The sequence below is a fragment of the Aphelocoma coerulescens genome, chromosome 1, assembly GCF_041296385.1.
Source record: "Aphelocoma coerulescens isolate FSJ_1873_10779 chromosome 1, UR_Acoe_1.0, whole genome shotgun sequence".
NCBI lineage: Eukaryota > Metazoa > Chordata > Aves > Passeriformes > Corvidae > Aphelocoma > Aphelocoma coerulescens.
In genome coordinates this window covers 90775787-90789511 of record NC_091013.1, presented here as the reverse complement: position 1 = coordinate 90789511, position 13725 = coordinate 90775787, and the positions used below count along the sequence as shown (strand labels likewise).

General features: G+C 56.2%; 3 protein-coding genes across 5 annotated transcripts; 1 reads left to right on the top strand and 2 right to left on the bottom strand.

The window, feature by feature from the left end:
• Positions 1 to 390: 390 nt before the first annotated feature.
• On the bottom strand, positions 391 to 1556 carry LOC138111163 (mid1-interacting protein 1A-like). 2 transcript variants are annotated; one of them, XM_069016453.1, is made up of 2 exons: positions 1065 to 1556; positions 391 to 783 (listed from the first exon to the last, which is right to left on the bottom strand). In XM_069016453.1, exon 1 carries the CDS (start codon positions 1482 to 1484, stop codon positions 1083 to 1085), a length of 402 nt encoding a protein of 133 aa, XP_068872554.1. In that variant the 5' UTR covers positions 1485 to 1556; the 3' UTR covers positions 391 to 783; positions 1065 to 1082. The 2 variants fall into 2 exon arrangements, with proteins under 2 accessions (XP_068872554.1, XP_068872563.1); XM_069016462.1 differs by having other exon boundaries at positions 391 to 778.
• A 5509-nt stretch (positions 1557 to 7065) lies between these two features.
• On the top strand, positions 7066 to 8229 carry LOC138111155 (mid1-interacting protein 1A-like). 2 transcript variants are annotated; one of them, XM_069016437.1, is made up of 2 exons: positions 7066 to 7555; positions 7842 to 8229. In XM_069016437.1, the coding sequence occupies exon 1, from the start codon at positions 7136 to 7138 to the stop codon at positions 7535 to 7537; it is 402 nt and encodes a 133-aa protein (XP_068872538.1). In that variant the 5' UTR covers positions 7066 to 7135; the 3' UTR covers positions 7538 to 7555; positions 7842 to 8229. The 2 variants fall into 2 exon arrangements, with proteins under 2 accessions (XP_068872538.1, XP_068872529.1); XM_069016428.1 differs by having other exon boundaries at positions 7837 to 8229.
• A 2938-nt stretch (positions 8230 to 11167) lies between these two features.
• Positions 11168 to 13477, bottom strand: NDUFC2 (NADH:ubiquinone oxidoreductase subunit C2). The gene is made up of 3 exons (XM_069031071.1): positions 13278 to 13477; positions 12203 to 12349; positions 11168 to 11359 (listed from the first exon to the last, which is right to left on the bottom strand). The coding sequence occupies exons 1-3, from the start codon at positions 13414 to 13416 to the stop codon at positions 11310 to 11312; spliced, it is 336 nt and encodes a 111-aa protein (XP_068887172.1). The 5' UTR covers positions 13417 to 13477; the 3' UTR covers positions 11168 to 11309.
• Between the last annotated feature and the right edge of the window lie 248 nt (positions 13478 to 13725).

Genomic DNA, 13725 nt, shown 5'->3' with positions numbered 1-13725 from the left:
CCCCAGTCCCCTCAGCTGCTCACTCAGCCACAGCTGGCTGGAGACCCTGTCCCTGCTGCCCACACTCGGGCGGGACAAGCCAAAGCCAGAGTGGTCTCAGCAGCTGGGAGAAATAGCCCGATCAGGTGAGAGGAGATGGGAATCTCCAGTGTGGTTGGACACAGCTCTGAGCTACCTGGTCTGGTGCGAGATGTCCCAGCACACAGCAGGGCACTGCACTAGGTGGTCTCTGAAGATCCCTTCCAGCCAAAACCATCCCATGACTTTGGGATTCTTTGTCCCTTTCTAATTCCCCGTTACTGCCCTGGGAAGTTCCTTCCCCACAGAGCCAGTGTCCCCCTGCCCCGCTCTGGGGCACTCCATGAGTGAAAGCACCACACTGACAACGGCTTCACGGGGCTTCTTTTATTAGCAGAAGCAGGGGGAAGCGCCCTTGGAGTCCAGGTACCAGCTGGAAAAGGGCTTGGCAGTCTCAAGGGACTGTTGGAGGTCGGGGCCACCTCAAAACACCCCCAGCTTCGTGCCACTCTTTGAAAATAAAGAGGAGGGCACAAGTCTGCAGCTCTTCCAATGGCCTTCCCGGCACAGCCAGATGCTTCTTCCTATGAGGCTACGGCACCATCTGCATCTCCGGTGGTCGCAGCCATGGCCGGTGTCAGGGCCAGGGCCGGTGCCGGGAGGTCAGATCAGCTGCCACGGAGTGGGGAGGGCGAGCGTGACTGGGAAGAGCCTGCGCTGCTCAGCGACGGGGACGTCTTCTGCTTCCTGACACCAGCACCTGTCCTGCAACAGCAGCATTCCTTAACTCCAAGGATCATCCCGGGGGGACACACGGTCCACCAACCCTGAGTCCATAGACCCTGAGCCCCCGCAGTCTCTGCACAGAGCAATGGCCTGCGTTCCCTCCTCCAGCATGGAGAGGGCTATCTGCCCCCAGCTGAGGGGCCAGCCCCCATTCCAAGGCCCTTCCCAGCAGGTTCCCACCCCTGCACTGTTGGGGACCTCTCCAGGGAGGCCATCCCTTGTCTTGCTGCCCCTGCACTCTGCATCCCCCCAGCTCTTACCTGGTGGCCAGCACAGGGTCACCAGCTGGGCTGCCCCTCGCTGAGGCTGATCTGCTCCAGGATCTGGCTGTACCTCCGGGTCAGGGCGTTGGTGTCCCTGGTGAGGTGGGTGAGGACCTGCTGCAAGCCACTCAGGTGGTGGGACAGGCGCTCCTCCAGCTGGGCGTCCCCGGCCTCGTTGCTGTCCAAGGATGTGTCCACGTCGGTGTCGGCACCGGTCGGGCTCTGGTCACTGACAGAGGCCAGGCCTTTCTCCACCATGGGCTTGATGGCCTTGAGGAGCTGGTAGCGCTCGTAGAGGTCCCTGTGGCTCTCGGCGTCTGGGGCTGCCCCCTCCTGCTGCGGGAAGACCCCTCGGAGCAGGCTGGGGAACATCACCTCCTGCTCCATCTTCTGGGTGGCTGAGAAGTACTGCTCCATGGCCCCTCTCCTACAGCTCTGGCAGTGCTGCTCTGGGCTCTTCTCGGAGTGCCACCTGCTCCCTGTCCCTGCTGGGGCCTTTTTATGCAGTGCTGGGACCTGTCCCTCCTCTGCTGTGCCCTGCTCTCCTCCCCTGCCAGCCCTGCTTGGCCTGGATGGCCTTGGGGTCGGGCTTGGCTCCAGCCCAGCTGGAGCCCTGCCATGCTGTGTCCCTGGCTCTGCAATCTGTCCTGGCCCAGCCTCCCTGTGGCCTCTGCCCGAGCTGGCCTGGGGTCCCGCTGCCTCCCCACGCCAGGAACTACGGGGGGGTAGCCAGGAGGAGAGGTGCCCAGGGTCTCTCCCATCCTATACTATCTCAATCCTCCAACACATTCAGTTCTGGGCCCTGTGGGAGTGGGTCCAGCTCCTGCCCCACGGTGTGGGCAGGCTGCAGGGGACCATCACCTCCCCTCATCCTGGCTGCCATGCGCTCAGGACGTGAACACTCCAGGGACATTGAGTAACCCCTTTTGCAGACATACGGAAATCTCGCTGGAAATACACTGGGACATGGGTGTCTGGGCAAAGAGGAGCTTGCTGGCATCCAGAGATTGGGGTCCCCAGAAACATCCCCTTCCCCCGGCCCCTCCCCGTGAGCTCGGCTGGGATGTGGACAGGGACAGGTGTAGGAACCCAGAGTGCCGAGAATGTTTCTCTGCCTGTTTTTAAGAGTTTTTACCCCCCTGGATGCCACTGGTATAGCTTTAAACCCTGGAAAAAATTACCAACAGTCAGACAACAACTAGAAAATACAGTGGTGTGAATTAGGTGACAGACTACTATGTAAGATTGTCACAGGGTGAAAATTTTAGAGGTTTTAGGCTTCTTTTTATAGTATATAGGTAAGAGTAAAAAATACCAAAATGGAGGATTGTTGTTGTCCTTTAAAGAGTAAAAAATACCAAAATGGAGGATTGTTGTTGTCCTTTAAACCTTCTTCTCCTTCTTCTACCACCCCATATTTTGCAGTAAAATTAGTTTGGATTGATTGGATAGAAAATTCCGCAGTTCCTGCCCGTGTTACTGAATAATTGGTAAGAAAGTGAAAATAATGTACGTTTTTAGTAACTATTGGTTAAAATGTCTTTAAAAGGCTGTGTAAATCTTGATAATTGCTCTCACTCCTACTTTTCCTCCTTCCATGCTGTACCTGGGTCATGCTAGTGGCTCAGTTTCTCTGATAAGACTTAATAAACAACTATCTAGAAGCATTGAAACTACAGAAGACGTCTCGTTTTATCTTTTAAGCGCCTTGCAAGGACTTTCAGCAAATTCTCTCCCATCAGGAGAGACTCGATTTATGGCACGCTAAAGTGTCAACAGGGACCTGGCTCTCTGAGTGTAACTCCTGTGGCAGCAGCAGCAGCACAGAGCCATTGCTGCCCCCAGGGGATTGTGGACATGGGTACCCTGCCTCTGTCCCCATCTTGGGAGGGCAAAAGCCACAGCCAGGGCACCAGCCAGCACTGCCTGCCCCTGCATGTCCCTGTGGCATGTGGCAATCAGGGTAGATGGTTGTGTTTGGGGAAAGCCTGTGGGGCACCTCGGGCCGAGCTGAACTGGGGTGCCCAGCCCTGGTTTGGGCCCCAGGGAGGCTGCTCCAGACCACCAGGGCCCCCGGGAGCTGCACTGAGATCCTCAGGTCTCTGCTGCCAAAGACCCCCAGATCCGGGCAAGCCTACCCCTGACCTGCCCACCCCAGCCTCAGCTCAGAGGGCAGACCGTGCCACCACATGTGTCCCCAAGTGTCCCTGTGTCATCCCTGGCACATCCTCCTGTCTTATCCCTCTGCAGCACCAGGGGAAAAGAGTGTGGCACCATGCTCAGCACGTGGAGCTGGGGAAAGAAGGAAGAGAGGCACAGTCGGAGTGCTAGCAGCTGCCTTGCCAGGTCCCCATGACATGCAATGGAGCCCTGCTCTCCCGCAGGTGGCTGAACACCTGAGTGCCTGTGGGAAGTGCTGAATTAATTCCTTCTTCTGCTTTGCTTACTTGTGCAGCTTTTGCTTTGCCTATTAAACTGTCTTTATCTCTACCCACGAGTTTACTTTTCTTACCCTCCCGATTCTCTACCCCATCCCACCTGGGGGGAGTGACAGAGCAGCTGAGTGGGGCTGAGTTGCCAGTGGGGGTCAAACCATGATACCCACAGTGAAGCTCCAGCCCCTGGGCAGGTGTGTCCCGCCCCCAGCCCACCCGGGGGGGACACTGTGATGTCCCTGCACCTCCAGCAAGCTCCATGGTGGCCCAGAAGTCCTGAGAATGTGGGGCTGGCAGTGTGTGCACACACCTCAGTGCAGCCCCACTGGACCCCACTGCAGGACACCCAGGGATGCCACGGGCACCCAGAAGGGGAGAAGAGGAGACGTGGGTTCACATCTGAGGGGGAGAGAGCAGGTGGCAGAATGGGCACCTGGCTGGGGTATGAGGGGACAGCGGGAGAGCTGCCAACACTGAGGGTTGCAAAAGGGATGAAGGACCCTGTGGTCTTTCCCAAAATAGAACCATTTCCTCCAGTTGCCACACACTGCAAGATAAGAGGGGACAGGAATTGTGGCCATCGACCAGCCCCTCCCTCTGCTCCAGAATGGCAGTACTGGGGGTGATGGTGGGTTCAGGCCAAGGCCACAGAGAGGCTGGGCCAGGAGCCAGGGGGGTGGCAGGGAGGAGAGGTCCCTGGGTTCTCTCCTATCCTTTCCTATACTATCTCAACCTTCAAACATGTTCAGTTTTCGGGTCCTGTGGGAGTGGTTCCACCTCCTGCTCCCATGTGTGGCCATGCTGCAGGCAGCAGTTCTGCTGGGGACCATCACCTCCCCCACTCCTTGCTGCCATGTGATGAGGATGTGAACACTCCAGGGACATTGAGCAATCTCTGTCCATGACTGCCAGCCAAACAGGGCAGCAGACACTGGTGTGGAACATCTCACTGGGAGTGCTTGGCTGCATGCAAGCTATCATTGCCCACATCACCCCAGTACTGCCATTCTGGAGCAGAGGGAGGGACTGGTCGATGGCCACAATTCCTGTCCCCTCTTATCTTGCAGTGTGTTGGCAACTGGAGGAAATGGTTCTATTTTGGGAAAGACCACAGGGTCCTTCATCCCTTTTGCAACCCTCAGTGTTGGCAGCTCTCCCGCTGTCCCCTCATACCCCAGCCAGGTGCCCATTCTGCCACCTGCTCTCTCCCCCTCAGATGTGAACCCACGTCTCCTCTTCTCCCCTTCTGGGTGCCCGTGGCATCCCTGGGTGTCCTGCAGTGGGGTCCAGTGGGGCTGCACTGAGGTGTGTGCACACACTGCCAGCCCCACATTCTCAGGACTTCTGGGCCACCATGGAGCTTGCTGGAGGTGCAGGGACATCACAGTGTCCCCCCCGGGTGGGCTGGGGGCGGGACACACCTGCCCAGGGGCTGGAGCTTCACTGTGGGTATCATGGTTTGACCCCCACTGGCAACTCAGCCCCACTCAGCTGCTCTGTCACTCCCCCCAGGTGGGATGGGGTAGAGAATCGGGAGGGTAAGAAAAGTAAACTCGTGGGTAGAGATAAAGACAGTTTAATAGGCAAAGCAAAAGCTGCACAAGTAAGCAAAGCAGAAGAAGGAATTAATTCAGCACTTCCCACAGGCACTCAGGTGTTCAGCCACCTGCGGGAGAGCAGGGCTCCATTGCATGTCATGGGGACCTGGCAAGGCAGCTGCTAGCACTCCGACTGTGCCTCTCTTCCTTCTTTCCCCAGCTCCACGTGCTGAGCATGGTGCCACACTCTTTTCCCCTGGTGCTGCAGAGGGATAAGACAGGAGGATGTGCCAGGGATGACACAGGGACACTTGGGGACACATGTGGTGGCACGGTCTGCCCTCTGAGCTGAGGCTGGGGTGGGCAGGTCAGGGGTAGGCTTGCCCGGATCTGGGGGTCTTTGGCAGCAGAGACCTGAGGATCTCAGTGCAGCTCCCGGGGGCCCTGGTGGTCTGGAGCAGCCTCCCTGGGGCCCAAACCAGGGCTGGGCACCCCAGTTCAGCTCGGCCCGAGGTGCCCCACAGGCTTTCCCCAAACACAACCATCTACCCTGATTGCCACATGCCACAGGGACATGCAGGGGCAGGCAGTGCTGGCTGGTGCCCTGGCTGTGGCTTTTGCCCTCCCAAGATGGGGACAGAGGCAGGGTACCCATGTCCACAATCCCCTGGGGGCAGCAATGGCTCTGTGCTGCTGCTGCTGCCACAGGAGTTACACTCAGAGAGCCAGGTCCCTGTTGACACTTTAGCGTGCCATAAATCGAGTCTCTCCTGATGGGAGAGAATTTGCTGAAAGTCCTTGCAAGGCGCTTAAAAGATAAAACGAGATGTCTTCTGTAGTTTCAATGCTTCTAGATAGTTGTTTATTAAGTCTTATCAGAGAAACTGAGCCACTAGCGTGACCCAGGTACAGCATGGAAGGAGGAAAAGTAGGAGTGAGAGCAATTATCAAGATTTACACAGCCTTTTAAAGACATTTTAACCAATAGTTACTAAAAACGTACATTATTTTCACTTTCTTACCAATTATTCAGTAACACGGGCAGGAACTGCGGAATTTTCTATCCAATCAATCCAAACTAATTTTACTGCAAAATATGGGGTGGTAGAAGAAGGAGAAGAAGGTTTAAAGGACAACAACAATCCTCCATTTTGGTATTTTTTACTCTTTAAAGGACAACAACAATCCTCCATTTTGGTATTTTTTACTCTTACCTATATACTATAAAAAGAAGCCTAAAACCTCTAAAATTTTCACCCTGTGACAATCTTACATAGTAGTCTGTCACCTAATTCACACCACTGTATTTTCTAGTTGTTGTCTGACTGTTGGTAATTTTTTCCAGGGTTTAAAGCTATACCAGTGGCATCCAGGGGGGTAAAAACTCTTAAAAACAGGCAGAGAAACATTCTCGGCACTCTGGGTTCCTACACCTGTCCCTGTCCACATCCCAGCCGAGCTCACGGGGAGGGGCCGGGGGAAGGGGATGTTTCTGGGGACCCCAATCTCTGGATGCCAGCAAGCTCCTCTTTGCCCAGACACCCATGTCCCAGTGTATTTCCAGCGAGATTTCCGTATGTCTGCAAAAGGGGTTACTCAATGTCCCTGGAGTGTTCACGTCCTGAGCGCATAGCAGCCAGGATGAGGGGAGGTGATGGTCCCCTGCAGCCTGCCCACACCGTGGGGCAGGAGCTGGACCCACTCCCACAGGGCCCAGAACTGAATGTGTTGGAGGATTGAGATAGTATAGGATGGGAGAGACCCTGGGCACCTCTCCTCCTGGCTACCCCCCCGTAGTTCCTGGCGTGGGGAGGCAGCGGGACCCCAGGCCAGCTCGGGCAGAGGCCACAGGGAGGCTGGGCCAGGACAGATTGCAGAGCCAGGGACACAGCATGGCCGGGCCCCAGCTGGGCTGGAGCCAAGCCCGACCCCAAGGCCATCCAGGCCAAGCAGGGCTGGCAGGGGAGGAGAGCAGGGCACAGCAGAGGAGGGACAGGTCCCAGCACTGCATAAAAAGGCCCCAGCAGGGACAGGGAGCAGGTGGCACTCCGAGAAGAGCCCAGAGCAGCACTGCCAGAGCTGTAGGAGAGGGGCCATGGAGCAGTACTTCTCAGCCACCCAGAAGATGGAGCAGGAGGTGATGTTCCCCAGCCTGCTCCGAGGGGTCTTCCCGCAGCAGGAGGGGGCAGCCCCAGACGCCGAGAGCCACAGGGACCTCTACGAGCGCTACCAGCTCCTCAAGGCCATCAAGCCCATGGTGGAGAAAGGCCTGGCCTCTGTCAGTGACCAGAGCCCGACCGGTGCCGACACCGACGTGGACACATCCTTGGACAGCAACGAGGCCGGGGACGCCCAGCTGGAGGAGCGCCTGTCCCACCACCTGAGTGGCTTGCAGCAGGTCCTCACCCACCTCACCAGGGACACCAACGCCCTGACCCGGAGGTACAGCCAGATCCTGGAGCAGATCAGCCTCAGCGAGGGGCAGCCCAGCTGGTGACCCTGTGCTGGCCACCAGGTAAGAGCTGGGGGGATGCAGAGTGCAGGGGCAGCAAGACAAGGGATGGCCTCCCTGGAGAGGTCCCCAACAGTGCAGGGGTGGGAACCTGCTGGGAAGGGCCTTGGAATGGGGGCTGGCCCCTCAGCTGGGGGCAGATAGCCCTCTCCATGCTGGAGGAGGGAACGCAGGCCATTGCTCTGTGCAGAGACTGCGGGGGCTCAGGGTCTATGGACTCAGGGTTGGTGGACCGTGTGTCCCCCCGGGATGATCCTTGGAGTTAAGGAATGCTGCTGTTGCAGGACAGGTGCTGGTGTCAGGAAGCAGAAGACGTCCCCGTCGCTGAACAGCGCAGGCTCTTCCCAGTCACGCTCGCCCTCCCCACTCCGTGGCAGCTGATCTGACCTCCCGGCACCGGCCCTGGCCCTGACACCGGCCATGGCTGTGACCACCGGAGATGCAGATGGTGCCGTAGCCTCATAGGAAGAAGCATCTGGCTGTGCCGGGAAGGCCATTGGAAGAGCTGCAGACTTGTGCCCTCCTCTTTATTTTCAAAGAGTGGCACGAAGCTGGGGGTGTTTTGAGGTGGCCCCGACCTCCAACAGTCCCTTGAGACTGCCAAGCCCTTTTCCAGCTGGTACCTGGACTCCAAGGGCGCTTCCCCCTGCTTCTGCTAATAAAAGAAGCCCCGTGAAGCCGTTGTCAGTGTGGTGCTTTCACTCATGGAGTGCCCCAGAGCGGGGCAGGGGGACACTGGCTCTGTGGGGAAGGAACTTCCCAGGGCAGTAACGGGGAATTAGAAAGGGACAAAGAATCCCAAAGTCATGGGATGGTTTTGGCTGGAAGGGATCTTCAGAGACCACCTAGTGCAGTGCCCTGCTGTGTGCTGGGACATCTCGCACCAGACCAGGTAGCTCAGAGCTGTGTCCAACCACACTGGAGATTCCCATCTCCTCTCACCTGATCGGGCTATTTCTCCCAGCTGCTGAGACCACTCTGGCTTTGGCTTGTCCCGCCCGAGTGTGGGCAGCAGGGACAGGGTCTCCAGCCAGCTGTGGCTGAGTGAGCAGCTGAGGGGACTGGGGACTCTGGAGGGGGCAGCTGAGCCAGACCCAGAGGTGCCCCACATCTGAAAGGGTCCTGCTCAGGTTCAACGGAGGACAAGGATGGTTCTGAGGGGTTTGGGGCAGTCAGAGCCATGGGAGATGTGTCAGCAGGAGCTACTGGGGACAACAGGGGGTCATTTGGAGACACATGAGGTGACGTTTCCCCCCTCCTGAGCCATGGCTTGGGATGGGCTCCCCAGGAGGATGGTGGCTCGCGGGGCAGGCTTGCCCAGACACCCGCCCCGTGGCCACGGAGACCCAAGGAGCTCGTTGCACCAGCACCCAGAAGTGCTGCTTTTCTAGGAAAGAAGCTGCCAATCAGCAAGTTCCCCACATGAGGGCAAACACAGTTCCCTGCAGCCAGAGAGAGGATTTCGGAGCTGATCTGCTCTCTGTGTCCGTCCTCAGCTTCGGCAAAGTCGCAGCCTTGTCTTATCCAGAGAAAATGGAGCATGAGGGGCATGTTGGGAGAGACCTGGGCCATCCCCACGGCAATGCCACCTCTGGCTGGGCCTTGATGGAGCTCTGCCTTTGGAGCTCTTCTGCCTCCATGCCGATTGCAGAGCCAGGTGTTGAACCATAAGGAATGGGTGGACACTGGTTCCCAGTGAGGTGAGGACCGCGGAGGTGGTGATGTCCCTCTGGTGGTTTTCCTGGTTGGAGCTCAAGGATGGGACCTGTGTCCCCTGGAGAACACGGCTGGCCGTGCTGGTTTTGACTGGGGTAGCGATGATTTTCTTCCCCGTGGCTGGCATGGGGCTGTGTGTTGGATTTGTGCTGAACACAGGGCTGATAATGCAGAGATGTTTTGGTTATTGCTGAGCAGGGCTTGCACAGAGCCAAGGCCATTGCTGCTTTCTGCACTGCCATGCTGGTGAGGGGACTGGGGTGCATGGGAACCTGGGAGGAGTCACGGGTGGGATAATTGATCCCAACTGACCCAGGGGATATTCCAGACCGTATGACATCATGCTCAGTATATAAGGTGGGGGGAAGAAGGAAGAAGCGAGCCACACTTGGAGTGGTGGCTTTTGTCTCCCCAGGTCACCGTTACCTGTGATGGAGCCCTGCAATCCTGGGGACTGCTGAACACCCACCTGCCCATGGGAAGTGGTGAATGAATCCCTTGTTTTGCTCTGTTGGCATACACGGCTTTTGCTTTCCCTATTAAATTGGTTTTATTTCAGCCCACGTGTTTTCTCGTTCTTACCCTTGATTCTGTCTCGGATCCCGCTGGTGGGGCAGTGAGCGAGTGGCTGTGTGGGCCTTGGGGGCTGGCGGGGGTTGAGCCCCACCAGTGTCACAGCGGGGAGGGCCTGCAGTCACCTGCAGCGATGGCTTTGGGCTTGGGCAGCGTGCTCAGCGGCTGGAGAGGCTCGTGGTGCCCCAGGGAAGCGTCACAGCAGGACACGGGGTGAGCGCTGACCACGGCTGTTGAACGTGGCCAGTGGGAGATGCAGGATGCCCCCAAAGGTCTGTGACCTGGGACAGCTGGAAGGGCTTGCTGACGTGTTGTGGGCCACTTGCATCCCCCCAGGAGCCGTGGGTCTCTCTGAGAGCCGCTGTCCCTCCAGCTGGCTCCGAGCCCGGTGTGTCACAGGAACCTTCTGCCTGCTCCCATTGCAGGGCATTGCATCACGCTGCCCCAGGGCTGTGTCAAGGCCTGGCGGTGCCCTGCTGCTGGCCACCGCGGCTGGCCAAAGCTGCTAAGAGGTTAAGATGGTCACAGAAGATTTCTTTGTCCTGGGATAACTCAGCGCTGGTCCCAGTGGGATGCTGGCAGACAGAGCAGATCAGATCGGGCATCTCCGGTGTGGCAGGGGGTGCTGGCTCTGCACTGCCCTGGACAGGCTCCCAGGGCACCCGCGCTGTTGCCTGCCACCATGGGGAACGGGCATCTCCTTTCACACTGTTGAAGCAAATCAGGGTGGCAGCACTTCTTTTAAATCTGCTTAGGGACTTCATATCCATCAGAGAGCAGTGACCTGGACAGGGGCTCAGTGTTAGGCAGACAAGAGATAAACCACAGTTTTCACCCAAAATGCTAAATGAATAAGAATCCCCAAATCCCAAATTAACAAAACCTCTCCACCCCTAAGTGTGCTCAGCATTTGGATTCAGAAGCCGACAACAAAGTGAGAAAGCAGAAAGGTTGGATCCTCACTATTAGCAAAGAAAAAACTACATAATAATAAAATACGTAGCCATGGCATTAATTAGGGAGAGCATATATTTTTGTTAGCTCTTCAGAATTAATTTTACAGCAAGACGAAGGGTACAGCATCTACAGGGGCTGGTCAAGAACATGTTCAAGGGTCAGGAGAAATGCCAGTGAGAAATAAAAAGGAGGAACTAACAGAATTGTTCTCTGGGTTTTATAAAATACATGCTTCCCACAACTTCCCACTCTTGCAAATAAAACAACTGTAAAAAGCATTAATCAAAATTATTGTTCTGTTACAAATATCAGTCATCCACGTATTGACAAACCATAATGGGAGAGAAGAGCAAATAATTAAACACTAAGTATTTAATCGAACTTTTATTACATGAAAGTAAGTAAAGTGTCATTTTTCAAGCCATGGACGGTTCAACAGTTGCAGCCACCTTGCCGAAGTTCTCAGGATGGCAGGAATTCATCCTGTGGCGTATCACCACTGGAGAAATCATCAGCGAATTGGGTGGAAATCCTCCAAGAGCTGCCCTATTCTTTTCTTTTCTGCAAGAGGTGGGAAAACCTAATCAGCATTTGAGATTGATTCGGAAGATGTTTCATATTAAATCTTTAATTCTAACAAAGCCACCAAAAATCTGAGTTTTGTTACCCACAGCAAACCATTAGCTTGCTGTTGTAAATAAATGCACAACTTTTTTTCTGTAGGGCTCTCCACAGATCCCTGTGGAGGGATCTCAGTAGTAACACTTTTTTATTTCTACATTTTATTATCTACATACTCCTTCCAACATGATGCAGATCACAACCCAACAGCCTGAGTCACCCAACTGTATTGTATCAGAAAATGGACAATTTTCACCCAAATTTGCCATTGCATCATTGGGCTCAGTGACTACATTTAGTAACAAAAACCCTTAGAGCAATTCTCTATTGCTCTAAGCCAGCACCATTTCAGGTTTCCTGCCATTTCTATTAATTCTTTTTTCACCTGTTCTGCTTGTTTTCTGAAAATTCATAATGTGATTTCTGAATCTACATGCACAGGCATTTTACAGGAACAGACAGTACAACTGTGAAGTTACAAGAGTAAAATCTCTAACTTCTGTTATTTCTTCTTCAGTGGTACAAGTTTGGTCTATCCTTCTTTTTTGGCTCTGCTACTTTTATACTAAAATGAGCTTTTAGGAGGAAGAGGCAGTCATCCATGCATAGCAACAGCTCAATAACAATATCTATTTTCACATCATAAAATCCTTCAGACTGCTGCAATTTAGATTGTGAAGAAGCAGGGAAGACATAGCCCAGCAACACCTTTACACACATTAGCACTTGTTAACTGGCAGACTATGGCAGGCTGAAGTCTCTTAAAACAGCGGCTGAGTGTACCTGGTGCTGCCTGGAAGTCCACTGGGTGGTGCCTGATGTACTCAAACAGCTCTCGGTCCACCTTGGCGTGCATGTACTCCGCGCGTTTCACAAGCTGGTAGCCAACAAACCAGCCCAGGGTAGTGAACAGGATCTGCCGATGAACACCTGCAGCAGGAGGAGAGAGGAATGCCCCCACCTCTCCCAGCTCCCCGAAGGCCTCACGCAGGGCCCCGCTTTCCCCAGGCCCCCCAGACACTCTGCTCTCCCACACCCCAGCTCCCCTCTCCCCGCTTCGCCCCTACAGCACCCACACCTCCCACAGCCCCTGCCAGGCCCACCTTTCCTCAGGGCTCCTTTCCCTTCCCGGCACCTATATCCCTAAGGGAGTCACCTCAAATCCCCTCCACCTCCATACGATGTCCCTTTCCCAGCCTTTTCCAATTACCCCCAAACCCCCCGTGCCAACAGACCCCTCACTTCAGGGCTCCCAGCCCTTGACGTCCATCCCCACAATCACACAGAGAACTCCCTTCCCCTCCAACAGCCTCTCCGAACTCAGGGCTCCCTCTCTTCCCCTCGCCACTTCATTTATCCCTCAGTGACCCCAAGCCCAGGCCCACACACTCCCGCTATCTCCCCATTCCCTTACCTCAGCGCTCCCTCCCTTTCCCCAGCCCCGACATCCCTCACGGTCACCCCAAATCCCACATACCTGCAGCCCCCAAACCCCCTCCAGCCCCTCACTCCCGGCTGTTTCCCCTTCCCCCCTCCTTCATTTATCCTTCAGAGTGACCCCAGATCCCACACTCCCTTTTCCCAGGCCCACATATTCCCTTTACCACTCCTAGCATCGGATTTCAGGACTCCCTCCGCATCCCCAGCCCCTGTAACCCTCAAGGTCACCCAAATTCCCCCGCCCGCAGCTCCCAAGTCCCCTCCAGCCCCTCATTCCTCGATGTTTCCCTTCCCCCCCTTCATTTATCCCTCAGGGACCTCAAACCCCTCCCAGCCCCTTCCCCAGACTCTCCCTTAACCCTCCCCTCGCACCCCACTCCGTTCCCCCTCCCCTCAGGTTCCCCCCGTCCCCCCGCACCGGCTCGCAAGACGGGGCGCTGGTTGAAGGCGTTGTTCAGCAGCGCCGACATCCACCCCGCGAACCCGAGCCAGACCGAGCCCTTGTTGAGCAGCGGCGGCGGCGGCAGCGACCGCGACTCGTCGGGCAGGAACACCATGGCTGCCGCCCGCCGAAGGTGACCGGGCGGAGCGGTGCGGCGGCTGCGCCTTCCCCCGCCGGCCCGCGCCGCGCTCCCGCGTTCCGCTGCCTTCCCCGCTTACGGTTATTTGACAAAAAACCCACCCCAAAAATCACCCCAAAATCCAACCCCCCCACCCCACAAACCCACCCCCCGCGCCAAACTCCCAGGCTGAGCGTCCTTAGCCGGGTCGCGGGGAGTAGTTCCTGCAGCCCTGAGTCCACTGGGTGAGGCGGCCCCGCTGCCTCTGCAGGGCCAGCGAGGCCGGTCGGGAAGTAAATTAGAAGG

Excerpts from the sequence above, each read along its gene's own strand:
- LOC138111163 (XM_069016453.1), bottom strand. The coding sequence starts at position 1,484 with ATGGAGCAGTACTTCTCAGCCACCCAGAAGATGGAGCAGGAGGTGATG.
- NDUFC2 (XM_069031071.1), bottom strand. The coding sequence starts at position 13,416 with ATGGTGTTCCTGCCCGACGAGTCGCGGTCGCTGCCGCCGCCGCCGCTG. Across the intron at positions 12,350-13,277 it reads GCGCCCCGTCTTGCGAGCCG|GTGTTCATCGGCAGATCCTG; the intron begins GTGCGGGGGGAC and ends CTCCTGCTGCAG. Across the intron at positions 11,360-12,202 it reads GGACTTCCAGGCAGCACCAG|AAAAGAAAAGAATAGGGCAG; the intron begins GTACACTCAGCC and ends CACCTCTTGCAG.
- LOC138111155 (XM_069016437.1), top strand. The coding sequence starts at position 7,136 with ATGGAGCAGTACTTCTCAGCCACCCAGAAGATGGAGCAGGAGGTGATG.